The following is a 15829-nucleotide window of genomic DNA, read 5'->3' as shown; positions in this document are numbered from 1 at the left end:
AAAAAAAAGAGGCAAGTTCCATTCAGTCTCATTATACAATGTGATGGATGATGGCGCTTGTATTTCATAGGGAAACAAATGAAATTAATGTAGATTCTATGTAGCAGCCAATAATATGCTAATAATATCTTGTGGTAATTCAAACACAATCCCATTTCATCAAAGTTATCTGTACGTGTTACAGTACCTCATTGTCTCTTCAAATTTAAATCTTCCCAGTAGGTAGGCCATGATCATGAGAGACTAAAGCAGAGGCCTGGAGAACCTTCAAGATACTACATCCCTAGACCGATAAGACAACAAGGTGGGCTAAAAGTTGGCCTAACCATGTCTTCGCTGGACCAACAGCAGAGGACCATGCCCCTATCTCCAAGGGTCATCCCCCTGCTAAGGGAAACGGAAACACCTACCAAGACGCCGCATGCTCACATCTCAAGGTAAAGCCACTGAAAGGTTCCACTAAAAAAATCGTGTACTGGTAATTTCATTCTCTCCTAAATTTGCTTTCATCGTAATTTGCCAAATTTGGCAAAACGTTGTGTACTCAATCTCACATGTGTCCATCGAATAGCAGTTGTAGGTTCTAATGACTATTATGTTTTCATTCATTCATTATGGCACTACACTTGCCTGGTTGATAACATTTGGCTGATTATTGCTAGTTTCCTGGGACAAACCAAAAGGGGGCAGCATATCATTAATCTGTTTTCTAGTTTGTGTTTGTACATCCGTGAGATCGCTTCACAGGGTTAATACACAGCTCTTTGAGAGAGAAGTGAAGTGGGATCTTTCATGTGCTTGAGTTCTGACTCACAAAACTTCCATTATAATTTATATGTCATATTTGAGGGACATAGTATTTTGCCTCGTAGCAGAGGGGACAGCATAATGACAAATGACATTGCTCAGTCTCTGCTTTCCTACATTGTAGCTGATGATAAGCAACCAGTTGTTTGATACTGGATAAAAGTTGTAATGAAAACACATGTAAATGCCTTTATCCTGGCCACAGCATTTCTCATTCTTGTGTAGTACACGTGTATCTTATCACACCGTTCAATCATGGTTTGCATGAAGTGCAGTTAACTGGGGAAACTGAGTTTTCAAATTGTTGCTCACATGATTAGATATCATGATTCATAACAGAGGTAGCATACCAAGATGTTTAGGTGTTCAAATCTTATCTCACTGACTTGCTTGTATGACATGTCAGACATGCAGACCCCAGGACTCTCTCCTCCTCGTGGGCACTGGACATCCGCCAGAAGCTGGATGACTTCCTGGGTCAAGGTCATCACCCTGACAACAGTCTCATCACCGAGCTTACGGCAGAGCTCAGTGCAGTCTTCATAGCAGCCCTACAGAGAAACAGGTAATGCCAATTTTAGTTGGTATGTTGGTATTTTGGTTGGTTACGCTTGTTTTGCCATGAGATGTGTGTTTTTATGATAGCGCTGAGATCCACCTACTTTTACGTACGGGTATCTGTGTTTTGTCACTTTGTGTCTGGCAAAATGCTGTCACCAGTATTACTGTGTAAGTCTGTAACACACACCTGTGTGCACATCAAAGTACTCTTTGAAAATGCAAGATTTGCTTTTGGAGCACATTATGAGCTGTTTAATAGGGCTGTCACGACTACACTGTAAATGCATACAACTTTCAAAAGTTTATTATTGGTTCTTGCTTTGTCAATCATCTGACACATCGACTGTCTTGTTCCACAATTTGCCATGTAGCTTGAGCCATGCCGTGCACAATTAGATTCCAAGAGCAGCGCATGAGTCAATGATAATGTTAATGGATTAGGAGTGTTTTACCGTGTACAGTTGTACATGTTGAAACTGAAAAGTTCTACCCTGAATGTGGTCTCTTCCATTTGTTTGATTCCCATTGAAAGGTAGTCTGTATGATGGCCATATGAATAAGACTGCTAGTAATGCTTAGCTTACAACTTTGAGTAAGAATTTTGTTACACAGAACTTGAATGTTGTAGGATATTAGAGTTTAAGATTACAAAGACTTTCAAAGTACATATATCTTGCATATTTCTCTCTTCATAGTCATTGAGTGAAATATTCTCTTCCCCCTCAAACTTTCCAAACCACCTCCAGTCGGCATCAGTGGGTCTACCTTGTTGAAGTGTTGCGCCTTTGCCAGCCTTATTCCAGATTCATACAGGATGATGAACAAGTAAGTTTCCTTCTCTGTATTTACTCAGATGTCGTCTATATTAAAAAATAGGGAATGCTGCTCTTCACGAATATTCATTAACTTGATTGATACTGATCAGTAAAATCTGTGTTTAGTCATCTTGATGTTTGCTATCAGGTGACAGTGATTTTAAGTTTAAAGAGTTGTAAGTTAATGATTTAGTTTTTTTTTCTTAATCCTCTGAGGTTAATTGGCAATATGCAGCATTTAAAATGACTAATTTTTGCCACCCTTGCATCAAGTATATGGATTTTGCACTTCATTATATTAGAATACTAGAATAAATTATTAGAAAGGAGTGTAGAAATCCAGTCCTGTTAAATCAAATAAAATCTGTCAAATTTACCCATCAAGTCTTCACGTTTACTGGGTGCTACTAAAGACACCTTTTTCAAATGTGCATCATGTAATGTACCTTAAACTTCGATTTGTTTTCCAGTTGAGGCACTACGTGAGCCGGTCCTACTTCCAGACAAGACAGCACAAAACACCGACTGCAGGCTCCGCCATTGATGAGGTGATGGCCAGTGTGTTTCCCAAGGTGAGCAGATTGCAGGGGAATTCTCCCCATACATACAGGTGTATGTGAGGATTCAGTAAATGCAGACAAATTAGTCGAAAACATTGGTGGAGTTTGAGGAAATTTGGAGAAGCCATTCACAAGTTGTCAATATGTGAAGTTTTCATTGATCCATGTGCCTTTTTCACTGGATGGGAAAGCTACATCCGTTTTTGGTGTCCGAAAATGTGGAGAGAATTGCACAAAACTGATGTGAAATAATACTATGGTAATGGTAGAAGGACTGCCACTGCTCTTTTTCTACAACAAACAAGAATAATGATTGTAATCATGATATGATAAAAATGATGATTGCAATGACAATAATTATAGTAATGATAAAAACAATTATAAAATGATGATACTGACAATGATAATGATAATAATGATAGTAATAATTATGATAATGAAGATGATAAATAGTAATAATGATAATAGAAAGAAAATAATAATAAAGTACTGAGAACAACAAAGATAATGATGATAATGTCATGCAATTTCATGTCTGTCTGAGGGAATGACTCGCCTCATCAGTAAAAAATGCAGAACCATTGCTACCACTTTGCTCCTCTACCTTCCTGTCCCAGGCGATCCACGCCCTGAAATCCACAGGAGGCGACCCCAAGGACTACCGGAACCCCCTGACCCCAGCGAGGTCACCCAGGGATGCCCCTGCCAAGTTCAACCCCCTGACAATGTCCCTTCCTGATGGGGCGGATCCATACAAGCTCGAAAGACCTGTGAGTATTGAGGAGAATGATCTAGAGGAAGAGATGACTTTTCATGTATTGAAATTGAGCCTTTCAAGGAGAATGATCCCAAAATAATCTGAATAATGCATGAATGTATTGATGCAAAAATATTGAGTGAGTGAAATTATTTTTTTAACTTTTGAACAAAGTGATCAAAAATTAAGGAGAATGTGACCGTTAGACATGAATTGATATCTGATGATATTAGTTAGTAGTAATGAAAAAAATATGCTGCACAAGCTAATGTGAAATCATGTACGTTTTCAAAATATCTCCTCCCCCCCCACCCCCCCCCAAAAAAAAAACAACAACTTTTGAATGTATTCTAGAAGCTCTCAAAATGAGGTATATGTATGACTACAAGTTTGTATGAAAATTCTTTGAAATGGAACCTTCAAAGACTGTATACACTAATGAAGATCATATCACAATAAGGACTTATACTTGTGTCATGTCATTGTTTTATTTAAGGAAGATGCCACTCTGATAAAAACAACCACACAAAAACAAAAACTATACTTCAATAACTTCATTGATTTCGATTGTTTTTCTCTCATCATGCACTTGCCAGGTTTGCATCAGATGAGTTGTTTTTATACTTTTCTTTCACATCATTTTCAATTGCAGGAAGATGAAGAAAAGCACACACCAAGAGGCATCAACTTTGGCCACATACGGGAGGTGCTGCCATCTGTTGTCATGGAAACCACAAGACGTGAGTGGAGTTGTCTTGTTAGATATACATGTACATCCATTTATCACTTGATGGTAAAAGTTTGATATTTTGCAGAGTGAATAATTTCACACATTTTGTGCTCTTTGATAACAGAGGGAAGATCTATTAAAAGCATATATATTTTGTCTATTTTCTTGTCCCAATTTGAACTCCACTATCTCTGGTAAAATGATACCAGACAAAAGAAGTACAAATGTTCATACTTGTGTACTTTTCGTGCTTGTGTGTATGCACATAATTATGTGACCCTGCATTGCAAAGCCCACAAAAATTCACAGTGGTGGGTTCTTCTAGTGCTCTCGAAAATAACATTTTGGTCAACTTGGCTAATTTCAAGTTTTTGGGTCTTTCCTGACAAAGGCACCTTCCTTTTTGTATCTTGATTAAAAATTTGGAAACATGAAATCAAGTTTATGGAGTTTTGTGTCATGCAGTTTATGTGAAATATCCATTCTGTCTGAAATGTTGTTTTTCTCCAATATCTGATCATGAGGTGTTCACCAGTCGCAGTCCTTACTCCAATATGAAGTGTTTTATCGCTGTGATGGATTTTCTTTTTGCCAACATCCTAGATGAGGCTGTTTGGAGTGAAGGCCTTGGCTTGACCGCGGCTGCCATGAACCTTGACCTGAACGACAGGGCGCCCTCTGCCCAGCGGCCTGCCCCACCCCCCAGGGTGCCGGACTCCTCGTGGTTGGCCGGTCAGCCCATCCTCGGTGAGGAACTGGCGGTCAGTGAGGATGCAGAGTCGGTAAGTTTGTCCAGCAGACTGCCATCCTTTAAGTATCCAATCCCCCTGTGTGACATTGCTGTTGCTCTGTAATTTCTTTTCCTCTCATTTCATAACTATGATGTTTGATAAATATCAGACATTCAATAGAGTAATTCACTCGTCAATTTCCAAATTCTGTTTGATTGTTACACTTTGATAATTTGTGGACCAAATTTGGAAAGATTTCAGATGATCACACATGATCCCAAGGTGATTTTGGTATCTAAAGCATTTATCAACCTTAATTCTGTTGAATAGGATGTGTTTGACATCATGCAATGCACTGCTATTTTCTCTAGTCATGGAAATGAAATTATTCCAGTGTGAATAGATGAGGGAGATGGTATCAATTTGTTAAAGAGAAACACAGAATCTGGATGGAAACTACTGTGACAGTGGACATTTCAGTGCAACTAATTTCTTTCACACCTGGTCTACCATAGATAAATTTTTGTGGCATTGATTTTGCTGAAAGTAATCACACAAAATTATAACTGGTATTGATGTAAGATCACATGGTCAAAATGTAGGACACAATATATTTATGCATTCTTACTTCATGCTGGCATCACAATGATGTTCACACTATAGAATCTTCCATGTGGACTATATACATTTTGTGTCCATGACAACAGGAGGTTGGTGAGGAGGTTCCTATGACGGGCAAGGAGGTTGTGGAACTGTTTGGCAAAGGGCGCCATCTTGGGAAGGCCAAGTTCATCTATCTCAACAAGACCAAGACCAGGCACTTCATGCCCTATGAGCTGGTCATGGTTCCGAAAGCAAAGGTGGGTACTACAACTCCTCTGTGTACACAATAAGAGTTAAATTACACATTTATATACTGGTAAAAGAATATCATGCAGTAAACATGCAGACAAAAGCTTGCAAATTTGCAGTTTGCAAGTCTGTGTAGTGCCCTTGCAAATCATATTATGAAGAATGTGATGACATTAAAACCTCATTTCTGTAGATAAACTAGCTGAATATAAAGCCCTTTACAAACCAGTGCTTGTATTTTGAAAATTAAGATAATAGAGATATACTGCAATATGAGTTTTGATGGTAGAACCTACAAGTACTCTCTGGCTATGCCACACTTAGATTTCATTTGAAAACTCTGCAAGTTTGTTTTCTTCGTTTGCTTGTATGTTTCTTTTGTTCTATCTATTCATTTATTTATTTTTATTTATTTATCTATTTATTATTATTATTATTATTATTTTTATTTTATTTTATTTATTTATTTATTTATTTTTTTTTTTTTGGGGGGGGGGGGGGAGAAGGATTGAAATCTTAAATGTGAGGTGCCATACTGTCATTTGTAAATTTTGCAGATTCACAGTTTGTAAATGCTTGAGCATAGAATCAACAGTTATTATATTAAATTACTTGTCTGTGTATTGAAAATTGCATCCCTAGTCATGGCTGGAATGCAAAATGCAGGATTGCTATCTGTATGTCACATGAATAAAGCCAAGATTTTGCTACTTGAACAAGTAGAGTGCTATGTGAGCATCTTTGTGATTCCCGAGCTCTCCCTTTCTCTCTCTATCCCAGGCCAACCCCAACGAACACTGGATCGTATCCTGCTTTGGAATCATGCACAAGGTCACAGGTCAGCCGGCGGAGAGCATGAACCTGTATGACTGGCACAGGGAGGCGGTCCTCTGGGGCATTGTGTCCAAGATCCCCTTCTTCAAGAACTACCTGGTCAGGAAGGCCTTCACCAGGTTAGCCAAATATCATATCAATTTTTATTGCAGAGAAAAACAACAACAAACAGAAGAAATCAGAAGAGAAAACAAAGCAAGACAACAACAATTGATAAGTTTAAAAGAGCAACACTTTTGAGCTTGGAAGTAATGATGTGACTCTCTTCAGTAAGAAGATTCTTTACTCCTTTCAGTTTGAAAATACTGCTGTGATTTCATTTTGTTGGGTGATCAATTATTCACAAGCAAATTCATGAGGAAAAGATGTGAAATGAGCACTGTGTGATTTGTATACCTTTTTTATTTCTTTCTCTGCTTTTTCCTGAGTTTCCAACTATTGTTTGAACCATTTTTCCATGTATTCATATAAATCTGATCAAAGCCATTCATACACAGATTTCTCAAAGCATTGTACTTGGGTAGTGCATCTAACATGTTAGTGACTAGGAAAGAGACTATAATGAGATAAATCAGGTCTTATCAAATCTAATCGTATCTCTTTGGTTGTCATGGTGATTATCCTTGCAGATGGAGGTCAGGCCAGAAGCATCAGGAGTTCTGCACCATCCGGAAGAAGGTGCATGAGAGCCTGCTCCTGGCTGTCCCAGGGTTTGGTGCTGCCTCCATCCAGATCTCCAAGCTCCTCCAGGAGCTGGGCACGGTCCGCTTCCTACCCCTCGAGCTGGAGTAAGTCAGTCACATGACTACCCCTCCCTTTCCCCTTCCCCTTTGAGTGGGCAGATAGCGTCTAAAAGGAATATTGTTTCTTTTTTTACTGGTTGACATGGTTTAATTTTGTACTTTTAAAGACCTAGTAGCATGGAGATACCATGAAGTGGGAAGGCTGGCCTGACTCAGATATATTCCAGAATTCCTGTAATGGATTGTGTACAGCTTTGTCACTGATTTCTATGTGTATGTACACATACAGCTGTAACAGTACACACACAGCTGAAGAATAGTCTTGACTAGAGTCCACCATTACCGATGAGCATAATACATAAGTTTTGATGCATAAATCTGCTAACATATATGTGGCTGACGGGTGCTATTTATAGATTTTGAATGTACATGTACCCCAGTGAATTCAACCAGACCACCCATGTTTCTCCCTGCTACCGGGTCTTTAATCCCCATTCTACATTAAAGGATTAATAGGAATGTTATACAGCTAGCTCATGACAATGAACACCTACCAACGAAAATCATTCACATGCATCATTTCCCCATCTGACTCTACCTATGGCCGTAATTTTCACTTCAGATCTTTGGCACGCACAGTAACTTCAGTTGTGGATTGTACATGAGTCTGAGAGCAAGTCTGCATTTTGGATTAAAAGCAAATACATACAAATTAGTTGGCCCAAATGCACGAAGGTGGTACAATCGTTGTCCATGGTTTAAACCATGAACAAAGACCGTAGTTTTGTAGGGGTGCCAAGTGTTGCATGGCCTATTTCGTTACGAAATCAGTCATTTCACACTTGGCGTCCCATACAAAACTACAGAGATTGTACCACCTTTGTGAATGCGGGCCATAGGGTGATGGTGTGACTTGCACAAGAAAACCCTGGCTTAGAGCTGAATGCCATGTACACCTACCTCATACTTTAACCTTGCAGTAGCACATTGCACAATTGAGAACAACACAACAAAGCAAACAAATGATTAAAGGATCTACTTAGGCTTTATAAAGCATGTGTACATGCCCCAGCTTAAAAGGTACTCACAAAGAGTTTGATTTGATGGAATTTGATGGAAGTGGGGGATGTTGATTATACACTTAATTAATAGACAAATAAATCTACATTGAAACAGTGTGGCTAGGTTTGCAAGCTTCTAGACAGGATTTATTAGGCTGAGGTACTGTACACTGATAGGATTTGTACACAATGCAGTATTCCTGGTTTGAGGATGGAAAGGGTTCTGAACTGGCAGATCAGGGGTTAATAATAGACACCTTCACCCACACTGGAAGGGGGGGGGGGGTGGGGCAGGGAATTAGGGGAAAGGGTTAGGAGAGGTGATCACAGATTACCTACAATGTAGATGCATAAAAGTTGTGTAAGCAGTGCACTTTGGTAGGATGGCAGAGTGTTCTACTGCTATTATTTGGCAGTTTGATTTGCTTATGTAGGCACACTGTTCATGCCTTATGTTTCGTAAGAGTGGATGTGTGCATCAAAGAGTATTTTTAATGATTACTTGTATATTGAAGCTTTCAATTACAACAATTTCATGGTGAGGACATATTTAAGGACCTACAATTTCTTCCTCATGTTATGTTGTCATAAATTCACATCAATTGAAATTGCCAACTTTTGGATTTTATGCTATTGGCAAACCTTGTGTTGAATAGCTACATCAAAAGCTATGTTGTGTTGTTGCTGTTTCTTTTTCTTTTCTTTTTTTGTCGTTTGAGCAGAGAGGTTCAGTGCTTTTTCATAACTATGACGTCAGTTCATCTGTCTGTCTGTAAAGTCTCTTTTACATTTGCGACGTTTCTCATTACGCTTTTGATTTCAGCTACTGTTTCACCCTGTCCGAGTTTGAGCACAAGACCAAGCTAATGTCCAAAGCTGGAAGAACCATCCTCAACAAGTTTTTCAAGTAAGCATCGCAAACGTGCTGTAGATGACATTCTGCCAATACATGACATCAGATTTGTAGCTACTGTCTCCTCTTAAACCCTACATAGAATAACTTGTTGATTTTGTGATGTTTTACCAAATTATATATCTGATGCGCAATTTTCCAGATTCTTTATTGCATCATCTTTTCCATGAATGACAATATTATTTACTTGAAATTAAGGTCAGTGTGCTAATAATTATGCTTTGTTTCCTGGACTTTGAATCACATTTTTTGCTTGCAACATCACATCAGAAATAAAAACAGATTCGGAAAAGCCACTGTTCAATCGGCTTTGTTTGCCTTTATGATCTTAAGACGAAATATATGTAATACAAGGAATGTGAGCTGATTCTGTTTACATTATGTCTGATGACAGGTGCATGACCATTGTGCTTGTTTTCTTCATAGAATCATATGCATATTGCTCTGCTGTGCTTGCAGCAGCTCTGGTACATTGATTCTTTACAAGGCATGCATGGACACATTTTGAGATGTGCATATTTATATTTCACTTTCATACATCGCTTTAACTTTGTTGCAGCTGCTCTATGTCAAGTTTAGACCACACATGTAAGGACTCAAAAACACAAAAGAGATGTCTGAGATTGTGTCTTTGTATCTTATGAATTCCTACCCATTGTATTTGGTCACAGCTACTGTAAATTGATTCTAGACAAGACTTGCGAAGACTCCTTTGAGATGCTGCGATTCTGTGAGTTGCAGACAAAGAAAGACAAAGCTCTCTTGTAAGTATGGAAACAATAATTTGTCCTCTCATTATCCTACATTAGAAGACCCACTTGTTGCGCACTGTCAGTGATACACTAGCCAATGATTCAAATTGCTGTTCATTTATAACTGTGACTGTGTACAGGTGACTGCCATCATCATAAAGTCCTTGAGACCTTCAGTTTTCTTTCGTTTTAATGAAATTTTGTTATATCTTAATTAAAGGTGCATGGTCCCCGTGTTTTAGTCAAATGCGTACGCGGGCACACGGCGCAAGTTTCCTATAGAGACCTACGCTATCGACTCCTCTTTAGCGCTTACGCTTTGGCCCACTTCCCTGAGTCTGAAGAAGTCCAATTCACTGTAGTCAGTGGTCGGATCACATTTCGGCTCATGATTCGGCTGAGGGGGATGACAGCTTTAGCAAACTTCTTTTGTGATGTCATAATAACAAGCACATATGCACGCACCCTGGCATTATTACAGACTGCGCGATGCGCAGAGAAGACAACGAAGGCAACGTTACTTAGCAACAGCTATGCACTTTACTCTTGATGACAGCTCAACTTCGGTATTCTTCGTATCAATGCTAACGGTGATCAGCAGTATCATCAACAGCGCCTTCTACACTACCGTGACTATGCCCCTTTAACAATAAAGAGCAGAAACATATAATATAGACAATAATTTTGGGACCTGAATTTTCACTTCGTTGTATGGAGAGCTTTGTTGTTTAAACTGTGTTCGTTATAATGGGAGTGCACTGTACATGCATAAAGTCAACCATTCATGTGCACCATGATATTGCACGTATAGGAGTTGATATGTGTTGAGGCATTGTCATGTTTTATACATGAACCCAGTGTGTGCATCCAGAAATCATCTTCTGAGACCAGGCCTCCATATATTTAACCTCAGCACAGGTTTGAAATGTCTCTCCCCTGTTGAAAAAAGAGAGAAGATATATCATATTTATCTTCAAAGATGAATCTATATACTTGTACCTCAAATCCCAGATGTAAAACATCTTGCATACATGTAGATTGAAATTACTTCAGTGTATTAAGAACTGACACTCTTTTAGAGCTGAAAGGCTAGAAAACCTCTTTCACCCTCGATGTCAACAGATAGGCAGCATGAAATTAACCTTTCCGAGATTGCTACTATGACATATTATTTAACTCCTCTCAGATAGAGTTGCTGATGGTAGTGATACAGGTAAAGAAATTGCCCCCAAAAAAGAGAAAAACATAAAAAAAACACAAACTCTTGGTTCGTCTGATTGTACCTCAATCCAGCTCCAAGGAATCTCTCTTTGTGCAGCGGCAGAAGAAGGAGCAGAGAGAGATGAATCTGAGGAAGGCACAGGATGAAACAAAGTAAGTCTTCAACAAGATGACCCTCATCCACTGGACCATTGTGCTTCCTTGTAACAAAAAAGTTTCTATATACACTTTCCATCAAAGAAAACAAGGTGGAGATACATACATTGTACCTGACAAGTGACTTTATAGATTATGGTACCGAGTACATCGCTTGAGTTCTAGCATGGAAGAGTAAGTTTGAGATCAGAGGCATCATGCATCATGCTCTCTTACTCATCCTCTTTGATATTCTAAACTCTCCATAGGCCTTGCACTGTTTCTACCTGCTCTCGGTGATCTGTGGGTTAACCAATGGCTTGTTTGCAAAGTCCTTGAAAATTAACATCTTAAGCTCAGGGGATTGATAAAAGGAGGGGAAGATGACTCGTCAAAATTTAGAATAGATGTGTGCAAGTTTTAAAAATATCAGGCAAAGACACATGCAGTGAAGGGTCTTTTTGCCATTTTTTTTTTTGCCTACAGCTACAGCATGTGTGAAAAGTGTATTATAAATTTGCCAGTTACAATTAGAAGCACTTGCCAATGTGTTGCCATATTGTGTGAATATAGACTGCATCCATACATTAATTCATTTTCAGTTTGTGGGATGGTTACATTTTATAGCTAGATTTATGTTTAGTAGAAAATGTACATACTCTTTGACCATCACCACCACCACCGACGGCGACGACGACAACGACAACAACAGCATCAACAACAACAAGAAGAAAAAGAAGAAGAAGAAGAAGAAGGAGGAGGAAGAGGAGGAGGAGGAGGAGGAGGAGATGATTAAAGTCCAAATTCCAAGGGTAGGACCACAAACAATTGGTCCTTCGTAATTCCATTGCATTGCTCTTTTACAGGCGCCTTGGGAACTTTGTCCTGCTGATGGACCAGATCCTGGTCTGCCACCTGCTGTCCCTGGCCCGCTTCAACATCTGCACCTTTGTCCATCAGACCATGGTGGGGGGCGAAGATGCCCCTCGGGAGGCCCTGTACAAGGCAAAGCTTAACTTCACCAACAAAGGTAAGGGGGTGACGAGCAAGCCCATTTACTGCTTTTTTGGCTGTTAATATTTCATTGATGTAGTCACAAACTCTTATTCATTTGAGTACATACACACTGTATGTTCATTTCCAGAAACACTGAATAGAGGTTATCAGGAATACTAGATGTACAATGTACTAAATGTAACAGCAATAAATACAATATTTGTAATAACAATGATGAAGACAGCGAGATAAAGGACAATACTAATTTCAAAAACTAAAATTATATAACTCCTCTGATGACTGCTACTACTACTTCTTGTTGTTGTATAACTACTACTACTGCTGCTGATACTACTTCTACTACTGCTACTACTCCCACTACTAGTACTACTACTGCAACTACTGCAATTGATTTTTTCTGATACTACTACTACTTCTACTACTACTACTACTACTGCTACTACAACTACTACTACTACCACTACTTTTACTACCACTACAACTGCTACTGACGGTAACTACTACTACTACAGCTACTGCAATTACTACTACTACTACTACTACTACTACGACTACAACTACTACAACTACTACAACTACAATAACTACTACTACTACTACTGCTACTACTACGACTACTACTACTACTACTACTACTATGTACTACTACTACTACTACTACAGGATTTACATCATGCTACTGCTACTACTGCTACTACTGCAACTTCTACTATTACAATGACTACTCTACAATGTACTTTTCTATTTATATTTCCCTTATGTAGGTGCCCTGAGTCTCTACCCTTCCAAGCAGACATTCCTGGACTCCAGCCAAGCCCTGGTCACCAACCTGGCCAGGCTCATTAGTGATGCAGCTCAGCCCATGGAGGAGGTCACGGCGGGATGGGTCGGAGATGAGCGGGAGAAGCTCTTCCTTCACAAGGAGTATGAACCTTAACCCATTGAGGATGGACTGATTTTGCTATAACACGCATTTCCCATAGACACCTGCCCGAGTATTCTCAGGACTCGTCTTAAATGTGTTAAAGACCCAGTTGCATGGAGATTCATGGGTGGTCCAATTCATTCGCTGCCCAGTGGGGTACTGTACATACTAAAATCATGAATAGCAGTGGTCAGTGAATACGTACAACGAAATGTACATTGTAGGTCACATCAGTAAAGGTGGAGTCCAGTTGAGATTCTGTGGCTGCTTGTGTACTTACATGTAATGTACATGGAAATCAGTGATAAAGCTGTGCACAATTTGATTAGGGGATTCTCAATTACATGTATATCCACACTAGGCCAGCCTTCCTGCTCCATAATTTCCCATGCTATGGGGTCTTAAATATCATTGCATAGTAGTCAGTCAAACGTGCTCTAGTGATCACCTGTCTATAATGACCACATTTCTCGTTCGCTTTGAGTGGTCATTGCAGATAGGTTAGACTATACCCAATACATCTCAATACATCCTCTTCTTTCTCTAAGAGCATTTTGTGTGCATTCAGGGTTAGTACATACAATGTATACTGCAGATCACATATTAGTAGGGCCAAAGTTCATTATATGTTGCATATTATGATAGACGGATAAATTGACTAAATGACAGGTTTGCCACTTAGCAGGGTAATAATTTAGTATTGTTCACACTTGATGCACAGGACTAAAAAAAAATGCATTACTTCAACCTATCATGCATTTTATTTATTTATTTATTTATTTGTTCAGACAATTCCCACTTGTGACACTGCGTTTTGCTTTCATTGATAATCTCATGTCAGCACTTACATTGTGTACCTGTATATTGATGTTTGATTCCAGTGAGGAAGATGATACAGCAGCAGGCAGAACTCCCTCTGCGGTGTCAGACGAGGGCGCCAGACTGGCCCGAAGAAGTCTACTGCAGTCGGCCAAAGATAATCTACAGAAGCCAGAGCTCGTTTCAAAGGGTGAGTGATTCAAAGTCTTGACTTTAGTGAGTGATATTTAGTATTCTGCAAACTAAGTATTAAAGTGTGAGATAAAGTGCATTAGATACATGTATCAGTTGTATGTATGCTGCTCGAGTTTCAGACAGTTATAAAGAAAGTCTATGCAGTAATTTAGTAGTTCTGCAGTGCATGAGCCATTAACTCTCTGTAGAGACATAATTATTTCTCTCTTTTCTCTGTAATGATGACTGGATGAATGTACTGTAGTGCTCCTTGAAAACTTCTTGAGAGCACAGTGGCATTTGCGTGTACACAGGCTTAATATTGCCCATTTACGAGAATGAACAAGGCAACCCTTATAACAGCCTTGTGTACAGTAAAACAAGACATTGCTAAAGGCCTAGATTCACGAGATTCATCCATTTACCATGGCTGCATATTCAATCTGAGAAATTGATACCCTTCACCATGTTTGAGCATGGATTATTTATAGAAAAAAAAAAAGGTTGTAGAGCACAGTCACTTGGAAATACTTGAATTAAGTTTCAGTGGTTGTATACTGGAAATAAAAATTCACTGGTTTTGAAATTGAAACTCATATTGAGTGAAATATTATGAGGGCTTGCCAACAATCCACATCCCTTTGAATGTGCGTTCATCTGTAACTATCTTTGACATTTTTATGACGAATATACATGAATTCAGTTCTAATGATTTGACAGACACCTCATCTTTGGTGTTGTGTAATGAACATATGTGAATTTCATTCCAATGATATAACAGACACACCTCTCTCTGTGATTGTGTAATGAATATGCACGAGTTTCCATTCAATGATGTGACAGACACCCCCAGGAAGGAGGCAGACTACCTGGGTGTGGCAACACCTGAACTTTGCAAGAAGACTGACCTGCAGGAGGATTTCGTGGTCATTGGGGAGGGGATGATCGGCCAGTACAACCCCCTGTCTGAAGGGAGTCTGGAGACGAGACTACTGAATGAGTGAGAGTCACTATCACTTTCTCAGATTTGTAATCACTTGTGTTTGAAGTCCACTCCATGTCACACTTGGTGTTGACAAATAGAGTAAAAATCAAACCCGGAATGGTTGAATTTTGTGGATTGGATCTGGAATATTAAAAGAGTGTTACAGAATTTCGAAGCTTCACTTGGTGTTGACAAATAGAGTAAAAGTCAAACCCAGAATGGTAGAATTTCATTGATTGGATCTGAAATAAGAGTGTTACAGAATTTCGAAGTTTAAAGGGATGGTATAGTTTTGGTTGTGATGGGAGATTCAGATTTTAACCTTTTGCAAGATAATTAGAAACCACTTATGAAATATCAAAGAGCATACAATTCTGAGAGGAATTTAAAGTTTATTTAATGATTGGCCATGAACAGTGCAATGAGATGCATTTGAG

General features: G+C 39.1%; 1 protein-coding gene across 1 annotated transcript in view; it reads left to right on the top strand.

Annotated features, from left to right (window-relative positions):
- Window positions 1-308: 308 nt before the first annotated feature.
- LOC140245658 (dynein heavy chain domain-containing protein 1-like) overlaps window positions 309-15829 on the top strand; it is a 136235-nt gene continuing 120714 nt past the window's right edge. Inside the window, exons 1-17 of the mRNA XM_072325204.1 lie at window positions 309-437; window positions 1214-1372; window positions 2115-2193; window positions 2654-2755; window positions 3361-3513; window positions 4153-4240; window positions 4834-5012; window positions 5669-5821; window positions 6594-6766; window positions 7277-7435; window positions 9275-9358; window positions 10036-10128; window positions 11410-11490; window positions 12339-12502; window positions 13254-13413; window positions 14296-14423; window positions 15251-15407. Of these exons, the coding sequence (XP_072181305.1) occupies window positions 328-437; window positions 1214-1372; window positions 2115-2193; window positions 2654-2755; window positions 3361-3513; window positions 4153-4240; window positions 4834-5012; window positions 5669-5821; window positions 6594-6766; window positions 7277-7435; window positions 9275-9358; window positions 10036-10128; window positions 11410-11490; window positions 12339-12502; window positions 13254-13413; window positions 14296-14423; window positions 15251-15407 (2222 nt within the window). The 5' untranslated portion in view covers window positions 309-327. The remainder of the gene's footprint in view (window positions 438-1213; window positions 1373-2114; window positions 2194-2653; window positions 2756-3360; window positions 3514-4152; window positions 4241-4833; window positions 5013-5668; window positions 5822-6593; window positions 6767-7276; window positions 7436-9274; window positions 9359-10035; window positions 10129-11409; window positions 11491-12338; window positions 12503-13253; window positions 13414-14295; window positions 14424-15250; window positions 15408-15829) is intronic.

The sequence above is a fragment of the Diadema setosum genome (assembly GCF_964275005.1).
Source record: "Diadema setosum chromosome 20 unlocalized genomic scaffold, eeDiaSeto1 Scaffold_20_unloc_1, whole genome shotgun sequence".
NCBI lineage: Eukaryota > Metazoa > Echinodermata > Echinoidea > Diadematoida > Diadematidae > Diadema > Diadema setosum.
This window is presented reverse-complemented; position numbering and strand designations above follow the sequence as displayed.